This window comes from Coregonus lavaretus (assembly GCF_964263955.1).
Source record: "Coregonus lavaretus genome assembly, chromosome: 28".
Lineage (NCBI taxonomy): Eukaryota > Metazoa > Chordata > Actinopteri > Salmoniformes > Salmonidae > Coregonus > Coregonus lavaretus.
In genome coordinates, this window is record NC_140015.1 from 29,338,570 (window position 1) to 29,358,068 (window position 19,499).

The 19,499-nt window shown below is 41.5% G+C and overlaps 1 protein-coding gene across 8 annotated transcripts; it reads left to right on the forward strand.

Moving 5' to 3' along the window:
• Positions 1-4,276: 4,276 nt before the first annotated feature.
• On the forward strand, positions 4,277-18,147 carry samd9l (sterile alpha motif domain containing 9 like). Of its 8 annotated transcripts, none has more exons than XM_084144886.1 (4): positions 4,277-5,046; positions 5,508-5,573; positions 11,104-11,160; positions 12,799-18,147. In XM_084144886.1, exons 3-4 carry the CDS (start codon positions 11,157-11,159, stop codon positions 17,424-17,426), a joined length of 4,632 nt encoding a protein of 1,543 aa, XP_084001012.1. In that variant the 5' UTR covers positions 4,277-5,046; positions 5,508-5,573; positions 11,104-11,156; the 3' UTR covers positions 17,427-18,147. The 8 variants fall into 8 exon arrangements, with proteins under 8 accessions (XP_084001012.1, XP_084001011.1, XP_084001014.1 ...); XM_084144885.1 differs by having other exon boundaries at positions 5,508-5,546; XM_084144888.1 differs by having other exon boundaries at positions 5,512-5,546.
• Positions 18,148-19,499: the final 1,352 nt, after the last annotated feature.

Below are 19,499 nucleotides of genomic sequence, written 5' to 3' on the forward strand. Positions count from 1 at the left end.
GGGCCTGGTCTGGGAGTCCCCCCAGGCAGTTTGCAAGGAAGAGGTGACTCATTGTATTTTTGGTGGGCTCTTCATTCCATGCTTGTCTCCAGAGGCACTTTGCCCTCTTCATGTAGGCTGGTATGGTTTCATCATCATTCGGCGTCAGTGTTCTCATGAGATCTGGCCTTGCCTGAGTGGGATACTTCCTTCTAACTGCATCCCATATGACAGTTCGGTATCGATCAAAACCAGTTGCTGCTCCTACTATTCCTCTCAGGCCTGCTTGTATGAGTATCTCTTTGCATTCATGATCTCCCATGCACCTGTTCATCACTGCCACCATATCCCCTATGGTGAGTTCATCTGCTGCAGTAAGGCTCTCAAAAGCCTTCACCCACCTGTGTCCTGATTCTTCAGGCTGGGGTAAACTGTCAACCAGAGTTTGCACATCCCTGTGTGGCCAGGGTTTGTATACTGAAGCTCCCACTGTTGTTTCTCTCAGAGGATACTGACCCCCACAGTTACCCCCTCTCCCTTGAGTTTTGGCCCGTGTGCGTTGTGCAGGCCCTTCCTCATCCCAAATATCTCCTTGAAAAGCTCCATTGAGCATTTTTGTCTGCTTTACGTCTTCATACTCTTCCTCTTCTTCTCCCAAATCAATACAATGGCCCCCCCTTGGCTCTGGTGTTCTTTGCAGTGATGTGAGTGCCAGCTCCTTTCTGTCTTCTCTCACCTGCTTTTCCAGTACTTTCAGTTCCTTTTTTAATTCTGCATTGTTGTCATAAATGGTTGAACTGGCTGTGCTTCTACCTCCTATTTCCTCATTCTCTCTCTCACTTGCTCCGGTTCGACACAAGTCCCGGTACTCTGTACTTCTCTCTGAGTCTTCTTCCTCTTTATCCAGTCTACTCAGCTGAGAAATCTGTTCTTTCAGTTCTCGTGCAGTTTTCAATATCTGTTCGATATCACCTCTTCGTCTATTCACCTCTTCTTCACCCACCCATGTGTCCTGCAGCACGCCGTCTTTCTGCTGATACTGTACCTGCCCAGTCAGTTCCATCACTGGTGCCATTGTTTTTGGAGGGTTTTCATACGGTGGTGGGGCCGATGGCAGGGCTGGATACAACCGATTTGTTATCTTTGGTGGTGCTTTGTCTTCCCACATTTTCTTTAGTTTCTCCAACATAGCCAAACCAATCCGCTCCTTTAACCTGGCTTTCTCCATCGCGTCTTTGGACTTCCCTTTGAGGGGCTCTCCTTCCTCTTTCCACTCACTTACTGCCTTCTCTGTTCTCTTCTTCAGGGCCGTCAGTATTGTCCTCGGTTCTCCTTCCCCTGGGATTCCATTCATTGCCATTATCCATCCATCTGCTATCCATTCTTTGTATAACTTTTCTCCTCTCCTCTTCCATTCCTTCCCGTCTTTTCCCCCATTTATCTCGAGGGTGGATTTCAACACTTTAATTACTTTATCTGTCATTTTTGCCAATGTTGTTGTATCTATACTTTTGTTTTAAGAACTTTATTATTTATTCTTAATTGTAATTTAAAACCTTACTGACTCCAATATTTTGTATAAAAAGTGCTTTTAATGTTATTGGTCTAATATTTTTAGTTTAAAACGCAAATGGGTAAAGGTAATATTATTAGACCACTGAATTTAACTCAATGACCAAAAATACAAATATAAATACTCTCTACTTTATCTATCTAAAGATGGTAGTACACATAAAACAAAATACAGATATCCCCAGCCCTAACCCATCAATAATTGTTTGTATCAATCTAAATCACCCCCCTTCTCTCTCTCTCCTGACTCTTCAAAAGCCACACTCTCGCTGTCTCCAGCCCCTCCCCTCGCAACTCTCTCTTCAGCTTTCAGTGAGAGCAGGCTCTTTTGAAGAGCTGTTTTTCATTTTGGTGTTCCAAATATTCTGCCGTTATTTAAAGTATTTTAATCTATTTATTTAAATCAAATCATTCCCACCTAATTAGTTAAAGTTGGTGCATGTTTATATTGAAACGATAAACCAAATTATTTCAGTCTAATTGTTTAACCAGTATTTTGCAGGGTCAAACGCCACAGTTCAATCATATCAGCTCAAACGTTTCAGTTCAGTCACACTAGTCATTCATCACTTTAGCTTTATGTTCCTAATTGTTATTAACGGGTTATATGGTTTAAGCAACCACAAACCCAACAGTTATCCCCAAATGTATACAATTTGGACAGGCACAGACGTCTTTGATTCACAATTAGTTTTCTATCAAGGTATACAGGTTTATCATTCACACTCTCATGCATACGTCACCCCTGTCTTAAAGAATTTTAAGTGTCTCCTTTGAACCTAGTCATATCTAGTCTGAACTGATATGTGCCATAGCGTCGCACTGCCTATTTATTTAAAGTACCTCCTATGGGTGTCTTTTGTTAACGTACAATTTATACTTTATTTCCTAATTGTAATTCTCATTATTTACTGTTTTAAAAGATTGTTTGTATTCTCAGCCAAAATGGTACACAGTTATTACACAGTTAAACGTAGTATACAGTTATCACACTCACTCACAATACACAGTCATAATCCTATCACACAGTCAAATATGTCACACAGTCATAAATGACACACTTACAATCGACACACAATCTATTTGGGCACACAGCCTCCTCTGTTTGGGCACACAGCCTCCTCTATTTGGGCACACAGCCTCCTCTATTTGGGCACACAGCCTCCTCTATTTGGGCACACAGCCTCCTCTATTTGGGCACACAGCCTCCTCTATTTGGGCACACAGCCTCCTCTATTTGGGCACACAGCCTCCTCTATTTGGGCACACAGCCTCCTCTATTTGGGCACACAGCCTCCTCTATTTGGGCACACAGCCTCCTCTATTTGGGCACACAGCCTCCTCTATTTGGGCACACAGCCTCCTCTATTTGGGCACACAGCCTCCTCTAATTCCCATGGGTTTAACCATCACAATTATCAAACATTTGCATAATACATTATGAAATCGAAGTAGTATACTGTAATTGTTATTTATAGTAGAATAGGGTTCACTTACATCAAACAGGTGCTTCACAAAATTAATTTGGATAAAGCCAATGTGCAAAACTTCAGTTATATTACAATAGGTGTTTTGCTTACCTTTATAGAAGCCCGGGCAATTTGTGAAACACGGTTCGATGACAGTGATGTCCAATAGGCTGGGTGAATTCCAGCGAAGGGAAGTTCCGCTACCAGATCACAGTCGGAGGTCACCAATTGTTAGAAATTGCGTAATTCAAATCTGGTATTGGAATAAGAATCAAGAGATCTTCAATCCAAGCTTAATTTATTATATGCAAAATGTATGTATGATAAGTATGAAGGTTCGTATATACGGGTCCACTGAAATACCACGCAGGGCACTCAGTTAACTAATCCATTGTTCTAAGTTCTTCTTCAAATACTCTGACAGAAAGCCTCCACTTCTTCTGTTGGCCAACCAGAGCAAAGGACTGAGTGTGGTCCAGACTCCATTTCAGCCAATCCGTTCCATTTGTTACCAGGCATAGTTGCTATGATAATAACCTGCGGAGTCAGCACCGAAAATACACAAAATCCACTGTAGCCATGTTCAAGGACAGTTTCACAGACAACAAAGAGAGAGTGTTCTTATCAGCCTGTTATGTGAAACAATCCATATCAGTACAGTGCTCCTCATTAATGCATTCCTTCCAAGCTATTCATCACATACAAATCCAATTAAAAAATAAAACCCATCATGTTTCAGGATGATAATGCATGGCCCATGTCAAAAGGATCTGTATACAATTCCTGGAAGCTGAAAAATGGTCTTCCCAGGTCTTCCATGGCCTGCATATTCACCAGACATGTCACCCATTGAGCATGTTTGGGATGCTCTGGATCGATGTATTCCAGTTCCGCCAATATCCAGCAACTTCGCACAGCCATTGAAGAGGAGTGGGACAACATTCCACAGGCCACAATCAACAGCCTGATCAACTCTATGCGAAGGAGATGTGGTGCTGCATGAGGCAAATGGTGGTCACACCAGATACTGACTGGTTTTCTGATCCACACCGCTACTTTTTTTTAAAGGTATCTGTGACCAACAGATGCATATCTGTATTCCCAGTCATGTGAAATCCATAGATTAGGGCCTAATGAATTTATTTCAATTGACTGATTTCCTTATATGAACTGTAATATATGAACTGTAACTCAGTAAAATCGTTGAAATTGTTGCATGTTGCTTTTATATTTTTGTTCAGTTTATGTTCCTTTTGCATTGCCAACAAAATATTCCTGTTTGAGTGAAAATGACTTTGAACTTTACATTTTTCAGTTCTTCTTGGGACTAAGCAAACATAATAAATTCAAGTGTTGCCTGTTATGTAACTGACTTCCACTGCAAGCCAGAGGGGGGTCCATGCCACCTTGCCAGTGGCTGCCTTGCTGGCACCGATAACTCATTTTCTCCTAAACGAAACTTACCCATAATAAGCGGCCCCTTCATGACGTCGTTCCTATGATGTGAGACAGTTCCGCTATCGGGTGCACCCACCGGGAAGGACGGAACGTTCTAGCATTCGACACCACCCATCTCTAGTACAGCAGCAGAAATCTACCAGGTGGAAAGAGGAGGCTTCTATAGATTTTAGTGCGATTTACAGGAGCAATTAGGGTTAAATTAAGAACCTTGTTCGTGGATTCGTTACTGGCCCAACGCGCTTAGCCGCTAGGCTACCTTTCTATCTTACCGAGTCTTCTAAAACAAACGATGTGAGGCGTATTAAGAGCTAAACATAATTTCTGTACGCAATGGTACACTCTGACGAGAACTATACCAACCGTAGTCTACGCTTGTCGAGAGTGTTGTAACAGTGCAAAATATATTCCTATCCCTTTATTTCTGTCAGGTGAAACACTTTTGTTGGAGTTTATCTGCTGTCGGAAAAAACGAGGCATGAATACCTAACATTGTTTCAAACCTCTTTTTTATTTCCAAAGAGGAAATATCCCCGCCAACGTTTGGTTCATCTTCACCCGCCCATTGGTAAGACCAATATTTACTTTTCTTGGAGACTACAGATGGAATTTATTAAACGGAATTTATTTATGTTTAACATTTTTATTTATTTCTTACATTTTACAATACTATCTATTAAATATAACCAATAGGCTTGAGCCCTTTTAGTTGGAACCGTGCCCAGCCTGCATTAATTCCCTTGTGATTTTCTAATCAACTAAACATTTTAACAGCTTCATTATCTTGAAATAGGTTTTCAAATATTAGTTTCAATGTCTCACTATTGGGATACGCCTGGGCATGGCAACACTCTTTAAAAGTAACCAATCACACAGCGTCTGTTGGAGACACAGGTCAAGTGGCGAATGAGGCGAGCCCCTCTCCTGCATAGGGTGCAACTACAGCCCGCAATTCGGTGCATTCCTGCATGTGGGTATTTAGACTTGGAATTCCGAGTTGGATGACTGTTCAAATTTTTTTTCCCCCAGTCAGATCTCCCACGGTCCCTGCTCCCTTCCTTTCCTCGGGTGAGACTGACCAGAGAAAGTCGATAAGTATTGCATCTTCTTCATGCACAAATTCATGTTGTTCCTAAGACCAGAGGAAGTGAAATATTCCTTGATATTAAAATAGACACGACGCTAATAATAATAAAACGCATGTCTATCAATACACTTGGCTGCTCATGTATTGCAGCGCGAGTGGAACTAGGGAGAAGTGCGTTTTATGAAATATTGTTGAATAAAGACAGTGCTGAATAACTTAAACATGAACTCACAAAAACAGCAGCTCTTTGCTGTATTCTGTCTGTGGTCATGGTTTTAAAAGTTATTCAATCTAACGTAGGCTAGTATCAAACTTGGCTCTGAAGGCAAGGTGATTTGAGTTATCCCATTGGCCAGCGCAGTAGACGCACTCGATTTAGCCACAGATCGCCTGGTAGGCAGAGTTTAGTCTTTTCAGATAAATTAAATGGTTAAAAAACGGGACACATTGCTTACCCGGTGCGCAGGGCTTCTGAATCAAGTGCACCTAACGCCAACAGCACAACACAGTAAAGAAAAGGAGAGCAACCCTTTATCATTGTTTTTTCTACAGGAATGTTTGGTGATCGAATAGGAATGCCTTGTAAAGAGCAAGTGCCACTCTGGCGATTAATGTATGCCACCACAGTCGTATTGTCTGCCCTGTTACCATAATGAGACTATTTTGACAGAAAAGCGTGAATTAAGTCTGTCAGTTTTGCATGAAACACTGTCAGCAATTCCGGGAAATGTATATGAGCGTAGCGGCGCTGTGGGCTAACCACAAGCTGGTTGGTGACCACTGGGCTACACCATCTGAAGACCGCATGTCGTTCAGACTATACCTCTCCCTGTCCAACAGGGGGCACTCGGTCACGTTCAATGCTTACCTTCTTGAATGCTGGGGTTGGTGACATCCACCATCTCAGGTGTGGCCAATCGCTGCCTAGAGGATCACTGAGAATGACACTTCCGGCATCGGGCTTCGGCCCATTGCCTATATTTGCCTTTGCACCCTCAATCGTAAAATAGCGGTGACCAGACTCTGATCCCTGGTAACTACCATTATGCAGGGATCTTTTGACCCAGGCATGCAGAGTGATTTTCCACCCTCTAGGAAACCGTGGCCCGTCAGGCATGGCCTGTGAGGAGGAAAATCTGAATGCGACATGGCTCTCGGAGTCTTCTAGACTACCCAAAGCCTCTCCTTCAAGATGGCTTTGCTGATTGCCCTTACCTCCGCATAGCGAGTGAGGGAGCTGCATGTACTCCAGTCCACCATTCATACCTACAGTTACCCCGGGGTTCCGCCAAGTAACGTTGTTACCCAAGCACGCCTTTATGCCTAAGGTCAGCGGCAATTACAATTGTATCGCCTTGGAGCTTATTGATTTCCACCCGCCGCCCGTCTACTCTACAGAAGAAGGGCGTCTCCATCATTTATGTCCAGTACACGTGTTGCGCTACTACGTGGATAGAACGAGCGCATGGCGAAAGAGTGACCTACTCTTCGTTTCCTGGGCGCCCCCTTGCAAAGGTTGGCCCCTCTCATCAACGGCTATCCCATTGTATAGTGGAGGCTATTATATGCTTATAATAGCAAGGGTTTACAGCCCCCGGACGGTCTGAGGGGCTCATTCCACCAGAGGTTTGGCTAACGTCTTGGGCACTGTGCAAAGGTGTCCCTTTACAAGAGATCTGCACCATTCATACCAACATAGGCATAGTTTTTTGTCTTTTACTATAATTTTTTGACCGACCCCAATGAGAGAGATTATGTTGAAAAGACATTGAAAAGGTTTCTCTGTCTGACATAGCAGTCACGTTAATTTTCAGTTCTAAGTTCAAGTTTAAAAGACATAATTTACACATGTTAAAAAGACAACTGCTGGACATTGAAAATACATTTTCAACATCTGTAAAAATACGTATCTTTTATTTTTTTTGTTCAGGGCTGTCAAACGATTAAAATAATGAATCGCGGTAATGGCATTAGTTACACTATATATACAAAAGTATGTGGACGCCCCTTCAAATCAGTGGTTTTGGCTATTTCAGCCACACCCGTTGCTGATAGGTGTATAAAATCGAACACACAGCCATACAATCTCCATAGACAAACATTGGCAGTAGAATGGCCTTACTGAAGCGTCAGTGACTTTCAACGTGGCACTGTCATAGGATGCCACCTTTCCAACAAGTCAGTTTGTCAAATTTCTACCCTGCTAGCGCTGCCCTGGTCAACTGTAAGTGCTGTTATTGTAAAGTGGAAATATCTAGGAGCAACAACGGCTCAGCCGTGAAGTGGTAGGCCACTCAAGCTCACAGAACGGGACTTGGGCTGTTACGGTGACCGTATTACCGACACACCGGCGGTCACGAGTCATGACAGCAGCCAAATTCCACTTGACCGTTTAGTCACTGTAATTAGGCTTCTCCAAGTTCTGATGCTGCTTTTGATCATTAGTAGCCTACCAAACTTGCTAACTGCCTGGTACTCAGCACTCTATTTTCGCTTTAATCACTCTGACATCAATGCAAATTTAATCGAAAATGTAATCAAACACTCAATGAGAGCCCATGAGCTCATGTTGCGCAACATTTCTATAGGCTATGCAATTGCGTGAGAAAACAGAGTGATGGCCTCTATTAAAAAGAGGATCCCATCAGCTTTCTATAGGCTAGGCCTACTATATTTATTTCACAACTTTCCTAATATTAAGCACATTGCTTATATTTACAACAGGAGTATAGCCTACCAGGCTGGCATGAAAGTTAACCATGGCAAAAACCATCCTCCATTCACTATTTAAGTGCATAGATGACATGTATTTTTTCCCCCTGCCCCTGTTTTAATACAGGTGCATGATAATGGTCCATTCTAAATCAAAACAAATTTCACACATATATTATTTAGTATATGTAAAGACAAGATCAAATCAAGAACAGTCGGATGGGTGACAATATTAGCCTATCAATTGTGAAGGATACACTACATGGTCAAAAGTATGTGGAGACCTGCTTGTCAAACATCTAATTCCAAAATCATGGGCATTAATATGGAGTTGGTCCCCCCTTTGCTGCTATAACAGCCTCCACTCTTCTGGGAAAGCTTTCCACTAGATGTTGTGTGCAGCTGCTCTGCCCATTTCATGAAGCTCCCGATGAACAGTAGTTGTGCTGACGTTGCTTCCAGAAGCAGTTTGGAACTCGATAGTGAGTGTTGCAACCGAGGACAGACTATTTTTATGCGCTTCAGCACTTGCCGGTCCCATTCTGTGAGCTTGTGTGGCCACCACTTCGCGGCTGAGCCGTTGTTGCTCCTAGATGTTTCCACTTCACAATAACAGCACTTACAGTTGACAGGGGCAGCTCTAGCAAGGCAGAAATTTGACGAACTGATTTGTTGGAATGGTGGCATCCTATGACGTTGAAAGTCACTGTGTTCTTCAGTACGGGCCACTCTACTGCCAATGTTTGTCTATGGAGATTGCATGGCGGTGTGCTCGATTTTATACACCTGTCAGCAACGGGTGTGGCTGAAATAGCTGAATCCACTAATTTGAAGGGGTGGCCACATACCTTTGGCCATGTAGTGTATATTATCACTTGTGAATGATGCCTAGCTTGTGTGCAATAAGGCAAGAAACAGCGCATGCACTTTTCTTTTTGTGACTTTTTCAAATCGTTGTCGCGCACCTCACGTAGCCTAGCCCATAGTTCTAAATGTTTTGATAAGGTTTTATCACAACTAAAGTGGCCAAATAACTTCTTACAATTAAACACATTCATCCACTTTACAACGGGTGTAGAGCCTAACTTGCATACATATGCAATGCATGAGTTTCAAGTTTGGGGAAGATTATTTTCACCATAAAGTTACACCTTTATAATAACAGCATTACATGCATAATCGCATTTGCGGTCACTTTTGAGAGTGGTGTTTTCCCGCTAATTGATTGCATTTTGGAACATTTGCGCTTATAGCCTACTGCCGTGTGCGCAATGCTAATGTGAAGAAATAGCCTAATGGTTTATTTAACATTTTAAGCTAAACATTCTGATCTGTTGTGTCAGCCTCATTGCTTAAAAAAGGTTTTTTGATGCTAGTGGCTGTATTAATTTGGGATCTATCGCATCCCACAACTGTCCCAGAACTATGTTTGGAATATTTTTTTATTGCACTTAATAGAATAGGTCAACTTTTGTACTATGTGGGATAGTAGATTGACATAGGCTAGTGCTTTTGCTGTTCATTAGGCCTACTCATCTTGTTGGCTGATGAAAAGTAAATGTGGACAGTTCTTCCAATATCTTCAATGTGCGCCTCGGAATTGGATAAGGACGCGCGCAGTTGCGTCCCCGATGTGTCTGTCTTCACTTGTAGCCTGTGAGAAAGACCCGATCACATAACAGGCATTGGCTAATAAGAATTGAGCTATCTGAGAGAGCCATGTGAGAGAGAGGTGCTTCGGAGCATGCAGCCAGGAGAAGGGAATTATAATTATTATATTCCGGCCAAGGGCACAATGGCTGCAAGGGGGCATTAAGGCCGCACAAAGTTGATGCCGCCGGGAAATTTGAGGTACAATCAAGTGCTTGTCAAATTGTGAATGAGAGACTGATGAAATGTGTGCAGCCTGCGCAAATAACAAAGCAGAGCTCATGCCTTTCATGCAAAAAAATTATATTCATCATTAGTCGCATCAGGCAGCCTTAGAATATATGACAAATATAAACGTTGGGCTATATGTTTTGATCACAACTAAAGCTGCATAAATAACTCTAAATTAAGCATATAGGAAGACCTGTTTCTTTGTTAAGCGCTCAACACAGAATAGCCGCATGTGCGCACTCCCTCAAATCTTTTGGACAAAACATCCTTTCTATTTTATTATTTTATATGTTCAATTGTATTCGTCATAATATAAAATAATGCCACAGAATTCGAAGCAAATCTTGTCTGCCAAATCAACTAGTGTAGCCCACAGCCATACGACATAGCCAGATCAGGACCTAACACAACTCCGTATGCTATAATGTTTATCTGAAATAGACTACATTTTCTTCATATCATGTTTCTTTAGACCTGTCTAAAATACATAATGGATTTATTGTGATGGTGTAGTCTATGGTTTTATTAGACTTTTTAAAATGTAGATGTTCCAAAGGTCTGCGTCAGTGGCTTGTAGGCGACGCATAGAAGCCAGGAGATGCTAAATGTGTTTGTTAATTACCGTGAGACCGGCAGTTAGTTGCATTGACAATCTTCGGCTGACGAAATGTCATGACTGCCAGAGCCCTAAACGGGACCGCCGAGTGCTGAAGCACGTAGCGCATAAAAATGGTCTGTCCTCTGTTGCAACACTCAGCACAAGAACGGTTTGTTTTATATTCACAGCCTACTAAATGCTGTACTACTTTTGTAGTTTATGTTAAATGTCAAATATGTTTAACTGAGCAACACGCAGTAGAAAAACAAGCAGTGCTATTTTAAGATCATGTGGTTGATTTGCAAAATAAAAGATGACAAATGATTAATAGTTACAATTTTCCTCAGACTGATCATGCAAGACCCTACTCAGCAGTGAGCTCGTAGACTGAAGTGGAATAATGGGTAAGAAACTGTTTTGGAGATATTGGTGTAATGATAAGTATTAGTAGAATATAAAATCATCATTAATATACAGTACCAGTCAAAAGTTTGGACACACCTGCTCATTCAAGGGTTTTTCTTTTCTTTTTTACTATTTCTTACATTGTAGAATAATAGTGAAGACCTCAAAACTATGAAATAACACATGGAATCATGTAGTAACCAAAAAGGTGTTAAACAAATCAAGATATATTTGAGATTCTTCAAATAGCCAGCCTTTGCCTTGATGACAGCTTTGCACACTCTTGGCATTCTCTCAACCAGCTTCACCTGGAATGCTTTTCCAACAGTCTTGAAAGAGTTCCCACATATGATGAGCACTTGTTGGCTAATTTTACTTCACTCTGCCATCCGACTCATCCCAAACCATCTCAATTGTGTTGAGGTCGGGGGATTGTGGAGGCCAGGTCATCTGATGCAGCACTCATCACTCCTTCTTGGTAAAATAACCCTTACACAGCCTGGAGGTGTGTTGGGTCATTGTCCTGTTGAAAAATAAATGATAGTCCCACTAAGCCCAAACCAAATGGGATGGTGTATCGCTGCAGAATGCTGTGGTAGCCATGCTGGTTAAGTGTGCCTTGAATTCTAAATAAATCACAGACCGTGTCACCAGCAAAACACCATAACACCACCTCCATGCTTTATGGTGGGAACTACACATACAGAGATAATCTGTTCACCCACACCGCATCTCACAAAGCCACGGCAGTTTGAACCAAAAATCTCAAATTTGGACTCCAGACCAAAGGTCACATTTCCGCTGGTCTAATGTCTATTGCTCGTGTTTCTTGGCCCAAGCAAGTCTCTTCTTCTTATTGGTGTCCTTTTGTAGTGGTTACTTTGCAGCAATTCGACCATGAAGGCCTGATTCACACAGTCCCCTCTGAACAGTTGATGTTGAGATGTGTCTGTTACTTGAACTCTGTGAAGCATTTATTTGGGCTCCAATTTCTGAGGCTGGTAACTCTAATGAACTTATCCTCTGCAGCAGAGGTAACTCTGGGACTTCCATTCCTGTGGCGGTCCTCATGAGAGCCAGTTTAATCATAGCACTTGATGGTGTTTGCGACTGCACTTGAAGAAACGTTCAAAGTTCTTAATTTTCCGTATTGACTGACCTTCATGTCTTAAAGTAATGATGGACTGTCATTTCTCTTTGCTTATTTGAGCTGTTCTTGCCATAATATGGACTTGGTATTTTACCAAATAGGGCTATCTTCTGTATACCCCCCCTACCTTGTCACAACACAACTGATTGGCATGAACACATTAAAAAGGAAATAAAAAAAGTTAATTCCACAAATGAACTTTTAAGAAGGCACACCTGTTAATTGAAATGTATTCCAGTTGACTACCTCATGAAGCTGGTTGAGAGAATGCCAAGAGTGTGCAAAGCTGTCATCAAGGCAAAGGGTGGCCATTTGAAGAATCTCAAATATAAAATATGTTTTGATTTGTTTAACACTTTTTTGGTTACTACTATTCTACAATGTAAAAATAAAGAAAAACCCTTGAATGAGTAGGTGTGTCAACTTTTGACTGGTAGTGTAAGTAATAAATCACTGTTATTTTATGTTTCTATTTTTTATTCTACAGCAGAGCAACTTGATGAACTGCCTGTTGAAAAATGGACTGACTCCCACGTGAGCTCCTGGTTAAGAACTATTGGAGTGAAGGAGCAATACATCAACAAACTTTATGAGGAAGAGGTAGATGGGAGAATCCTCCTTGTACTGACTGAGGACTATCTGAGAAAAGAGATTGGAATGAAATCGGGGCCAGCTCTGTTGATCATCAGAAAGAGAAATGAGCTTGTAGATACCAAACAGAGAACTCAGGGCAAGGAAAAGCCTCAAAGTAGCAACAATAATAGTGAAAAGGGAAGTAAAAAGAAGAAGCAGGGATCAGCTCACCAGATTCCAGAGACAGATCAAGGTCTTTCAGAGGAAGAGAAACAAACTCATCAAGGACAATCTGAGGACAATGTGTTAACCACAAAGAGAGACTGCAAGCCACGGCCATTTGACAAAGAAGGCATTGATTTCACATATGTCAAACATAGTGTTCTGCAACCTGAATCTGGTGTATTTGATCTGATCTCTCCCTGTCATGAGTACAAGTCACTTGACAATGCTGCCAAATTGAACCGCACAAGACTACAGGCAAAATTTGCCAAAGAGGTTCTCAAATTCGGCAGTGGCTGCATGAATATCAGATCAAATGGCACAATACACTTTGGTGTGATGGACAGTAGGGATGATGCAGGCTATGTGCATGGCGAGATAATCGGTGTTCCGGTTTCTGAGAAAGATATATATGTTGATGCATTGGATCACATTGAGAAGAGTTTCTCTCTCTCTGACAGTGAGCATGTGCGACAGTGCATTCGCCCACCTCGGTTTATAGAGGTCATGGACATGTATAGCACAGAACAAAGATACGTGGTGGAGGTTGATATTGTTCCCTCCATAAGCATTGTTAAGAACCGAGTGTACTCTGTTCGTCTGCCGAACTTCAAAGAGTCCTCTAACAAGATTGAGCATGAAAAGGAAACAATCTATCGCAGGGTAGGATCAAAAACCGAGCCAGTGAGTGATCAAAATGACTTCTACCAGCGAGTCAGAGACAGAGATGGCCGAAGAGAAGAGGCTGAGCATTGTCGATATGTTAACACCCCAGACATCTGCCAAGACCTTGGAAGGAAACTCACCATGCTGATAACCAGTGGCAAGAAATTCATTGAAAAGGAGAAATGGTACATTCTTGTCACTAACAAGTTCAAACCAGATGACTTGAGCAACATTGACTTCTTGCTCAACATGAACATGTTCTGTGTGTTCGACTTCGACCCAGATTCCAAGCTGTCAGGACTGTGCAGTAAATACATCCAGCACCATGCTGCAAATATACATTTCATGCAGAACTACAAAATACCAAGTGGTATGAGCATTGACGATTTTGTGAGCCATTTGCATTTGTTTGAGCAAACTAGCTGGATCTTTTGCAATGGACGAAGCGATTACAAAGGGAATGAAAACCCCTCTGATGAAATGACATGGATCAAAACGAAGATGACACTCCTCAGGGAATCCGTGTCACTGATCTGCAAACAGATCTTGCCAAAAGGAACATTCACTGTGGTCTTCCTTCTCACCTCCCCAGTTGAGAAACCACTTTTGCACACCTTCTATGAGTTTTTCACAGATATGGAAGGTCATGAAGACATCATTTGCATCTCAGAATCTGAGGACAACTATCAGAAATGGCAAAGTTTTGCAGAGGGTTCATGTGGAACAGAAACTGTGAACCGTTCCAGTGTTGTCGGGATGAAAATGAGCCATGTTGATGCGACGCTGCAGCAAATCCAACCTGTAACATCTCGAGACACCAAACACTTGCCTATCTACCTGAAAGGACAGTGCCTTCTTGAAACTCGTGAGGAGGAAAGGATGTATTCCTTGGAAATCCTGAGTGTCAATCATTGTGATGAAACAAGCGACGATTACATCAAAGCAGAAAAAGAAAACATTGAAAGACAGTTTTACCACGGGGGAAGAGTGACCTGGTTGAATTTCTGGCTTGCAGAGAAGAAGTTTGTTGGAGAAGTGATTCAAAGGGATGCATACAGGGAGGTCTCCGAACTTCTCACTGACACAATGAAATGGGGTGTAGACAGACCTGTGAACAGTATCAACATCTACCATCACCCAGGAAGCGGTGGGAGCACAGTGGGAAGGCAGGTGCTGTGGAACAAGAGGAAAGACCTAAGATGTGCTGTTGTGAAGCTGTCATACTCAGCAGCCACTGTATCTGAACATGCTGTTCAACTCCGAGAGTATGAGGAAAAAGATCCTGAGAAATGTCTCCCAGTGCTCCTGTTGATAGAGGACTGTGACAAAGAATACCTTGATGAGATGAGGAATGAATTGGAGTTTGCCATCAACACTAAGAAAATCAAACAAGGAACACCGTGTTTCATTCTGTTGAGCTGCAGACGATCACATAACCCAGAGAAGATGTGCAAGGACTCGCCATTGCAGAATGTAGCTGTCACTCACAAACTATCAAAAGAAGAGAAGAGACAGTTTGCTGGGAAACGGCAGCAGCTTGAAGAACAGTACCAGCCAGAATTCATTTTGACATTCGTATTGATGAGTGAAGAATTTGAACACCAGAAGATTGTTGAGTATGTTGCGCAATTTGTGAAACATTTGCTCCAAGGCATCGATCATGAAGCAGTTGTCACTCGGCTCATTCGGTATGTGGCATTGCTCAACACTTATGTTCAGAACTCATTCATTTCCCAGTCCCATTGCGAAGCTCTGCTATTATTCACCATTCATATGGATCGATTCCGCCAGCATGCTTTTGAGAGATCACTGAGTGAGCAGGCCAAACTTGTCTTTATACATCTTAGAGATGACAAGACACACATTGAATCAATTCGAATCATTCATCCACTTGTTGCAAAGGAAATCCTTCAGCAGCTCCTCGGTGACCAAAAGCAGCAAAGTGGGTTGGCCATGGATCTTCTCCACGAGGATGTGCTTTTTGAGCACAGATTTGGAAAAGAAGATTATGCAAAGTTTTTGCGAGCCCTGTTCATGAGACGTTGCAGAGTAAGTAAAGGTGATGAATCAAACAGCTTTTTCTCTCCTCTCATTGAACATGTGAGTGAAAAGGAAACCCCTGACAAGGCAATCGAGCTCCTCAAGGAGGCATACAAACGCTTCAACAAAGATGCATTCTTTGCTCAGCAACTTGCTCGCCTGAATTACTCCCATGAGAAGTTTGAAGAGGCAAAAGATTGGGCAGAGATTGCAGCAAAACAAATGCCTAACAACTCTTACATTCTTGACACAAAAGGCCAGGTATACAGAAGATGGTTCAACGCCAAGTGTAAAGCAATTGAGAAAGTACCAAAAACGGCAGAAAATACAGCAGATGCTGTTGAAACTGCGCTGAAAGCAATGGAGTGTTTCAGAGAATGTGAGAAATCTGCTATCTCGGACCTTGAAAACATGAACAACAGTGGCTTTTTTGCTGCAGTTGAAGTTGGCTGCAGTCTGTTGAAGCTCGTATTCTCATTGCGTGTTTTCTCAAGCAAAACGTATGGCCACTCAGAATGTATGAAGTACCTTCTCACCGATTACATTCCTGAGGAAGTGAAGAAGCCCTGGGAGAATTTTCACAGCAATTTGAAAGGCCTTCAAATGACACTACATGAAGCCCTGGAGTGGATCTCGGAAGACCTGAGTTATTTCCAGACAGACATCAGTGCAGATGAGGAGGAGACGATTGAAAGCTCTGAGATGAAAATAAGCCATCCAATGACATGGTTGGTAAGAAAATCTTCTGAGTATGGTAAATATTTCAGTGATGCCTCTCTCGGTATTGCCCCAAAGCTGTGCCAGTCGAACCCTGTGAGTTTAACTCCTTTCATGAAACGCATGATCATTTACCGGCTTGGTGGGGGGAATATAACTTCGATCTTCTCCCTTCTGACTGACCAGAAAGAAAGAGACCAAGTCAAAGTCCTAGAGAATATCATATCTCTCTACCCCAGCAACCCTCTGATGGCCAGGTTGGATCAAATGGATCTTGTCAATTACATAGCAGCTCATATTGCTCTGAGTTGCCTTACAACCCAATCTCCAAAGTTGGCTGCTCTGAAAGACCTTCAGAAACTCAGTCAGCAGTTCCCAACAGAGAAACGGAAGTGCCTGTCCAGTGCTCTGTTCCTGCTCATCTTACTCTTCTGGCCAGAAGATCATGACACTGACCCTGAAAAGGAGACCAAATACAACATTGTTCTATCATCTGTTGAGTACCTCAAAAGAAGCTACTGGACCAAAATGAAGGATATACCACAAAGGAAGAAAAGGATTTACACCCACTTTTTTCTGAGTAATGGAAGTGGATGGGACAAGATTGTCCACAAGAGCAAGGTTGAAACGATTACAAAGGTCCTCTCCATCTCAGAAAAGAGAATGAAGTGGTTCAGTGGGGAGGTGTGGAAAATGCCAGAGATGAAAAAACTGCTCAGGACTGTGTCTGGGTGGACAGAAGATGGGATAGTCTACCTTGAGGGCCCAAAAGAGAAGAAGTTCACTATTCCTCATCTGAAAGCAGCCTCTGTGCCCTATGACAATGAAAACGTCACATTTTACTTGGGGTTCACATTTAGAGGACCTGTTGCGTACAACATCACTGTGAAAAAGTAGGGTCGTAATAGAAGGCTGAGAGGCCAATTAGACAGATGCTGCCAGACAAAGCAGTCTGTTATTGAATATCTCCTGAACATTTTGGACCAATATACCAATGAATGAGCAGGTTTTAGAGCGCATTGTCAGAGGAAGATGTCACATTTTGTTTGTGTATATATATATATATACCTGTATGTTCATATTTTCCCCCCTTCAGCTTATTGTTAAAAGACAGAATTAAATGCTGCCTGTAAAAAATGTAGCTAACAAGGCAATTGTATGGATATTTTGCATACCATAAGTGTAAAGTTATTTCTGTTTGACTACTTAGTTGCAAGTGTAGTTGGTCCATTTGGACCACATTTTCAACCATTATGTGGACTGAAAATATGAAGGAATGTGTTGTCAAGTTATGCAGTCATGAGATCTGTTGTTTTTGTTTTATTCTTGAAGAATATTGTATATTTATTATATCTTGTCTTATGCAGCAAGCCTGTGTAATATTATATATGTATTGTGCCAAAATGTGGCATTTGATGACCAAACAACTTTGTACTTTTCATTCATTTATTGAAAGTTTCCCCAGTGAAATGTCCCCCTCTATAGGATTTTCAGATTGTAATTGTATGTTTTTTTTTGTAGCCATTTTTAATATTGTCTTTTTGTATGAAGAATGACTAATGCAAAAATTGAGTTATAGTAATTTAAACTCATTTCTATTAAAGTTGCCATAACTTTGTTTGTTTTGAATGGTTATTGTGTGACTGTTTCTTTTAGCAAATGTGTGAACAATGCTCAAATAGTAACATGAAATTCATGCATAGAAAAACTACAAAATATTTTTTTTTATGGTAGACCCATGAATCCATAGGACCACATAATAAAAACAGTTGAATTCAAACTACCCACAAGCAGGTATGAAGGCCAAAGTGCAATGCTTCTAAAATACTTAGAACTGCGATGGACAGTGTCTATTGTGTAAAGTCTACTGAAATGAACTCTTGATTTGTCAACATAACTTCAGTGGTCAACGTCAGCTAGATGTCCCATTCCTTCTCTGAAGAACAAAATGGCATGAAGCCAAGGTGTGTCCACTACATTTCAACAACACATAAGTGAGCATCTCATCATAGTGGCATAGCTGGATATTTTACCCTGTGGTTGCAAACTCAAGTATATTCCTCAATATGAAGCATGCAGATAAAATATAGTAGACTTATGACCAATCATTGTTGTGGTACATTATTAACAGTGTATCTTTGTTAATTTCATCCTCAGCACACTTCAGATATGATGCACACTGCTCAAAAGTGTGATCGTTTTCTTGTCCTACATTCCTTTACTGTAATTGCCCATGATAATGGCATGCTTACATGCTCTCACGAGTTCCAAACGATTTACATTTTGTCATGAGAACTGTATTTCACAATTGTGAATGTTAGCGTTGGATTTATCAATCCACTGCATTGTTGTCAGGATGTGCAGTAACACAGTCACAGACCACTACCTAGTGAAGCACAGTGTTCACCTTTGACCTTCAGAATTTTGGGGACCTTTGTTATGGAGAAAGACTTCTAACAGCTGCTTCCAACCCTTATAAGTCTATGATTACCTTTGGTAAGAGGTCTTATCACAAGGCTCAGTAAGGTTTATGGATCCAATGTGTTTTTAATATACCACCAACTTGCTATACTAAGGGATGATTAATATCTAACATATTTATGTTCAGAATACAAACGAATTACATAGATGATTAATGTGTGCACTGTGCTGTTATGGAATCCATCTGGGTCGAGTTCGACTTTACAGAATGTTCAGATGTGAATACAGTGCAGAAATATTGTATATTATGTAGAAAAGACATGGTTCTCTGTCATTGCCTAAGCTTTTGAAGTGTTTTGTTGTCATCCCTAGTTTTGCTTAGCCATGTTGTTTATTTTTCAATACCCAACATATTCAACAAATGATATAGTAATGGTTGTATATCAATTACACCTACTGTAGTTGAAAAAAGCTTGTCCAGTTTTCCAGTTGTTTGTTGGTTTTACTTCTGTTTTTCATCACTAGGTGGAGACATTGACCACAGCACAC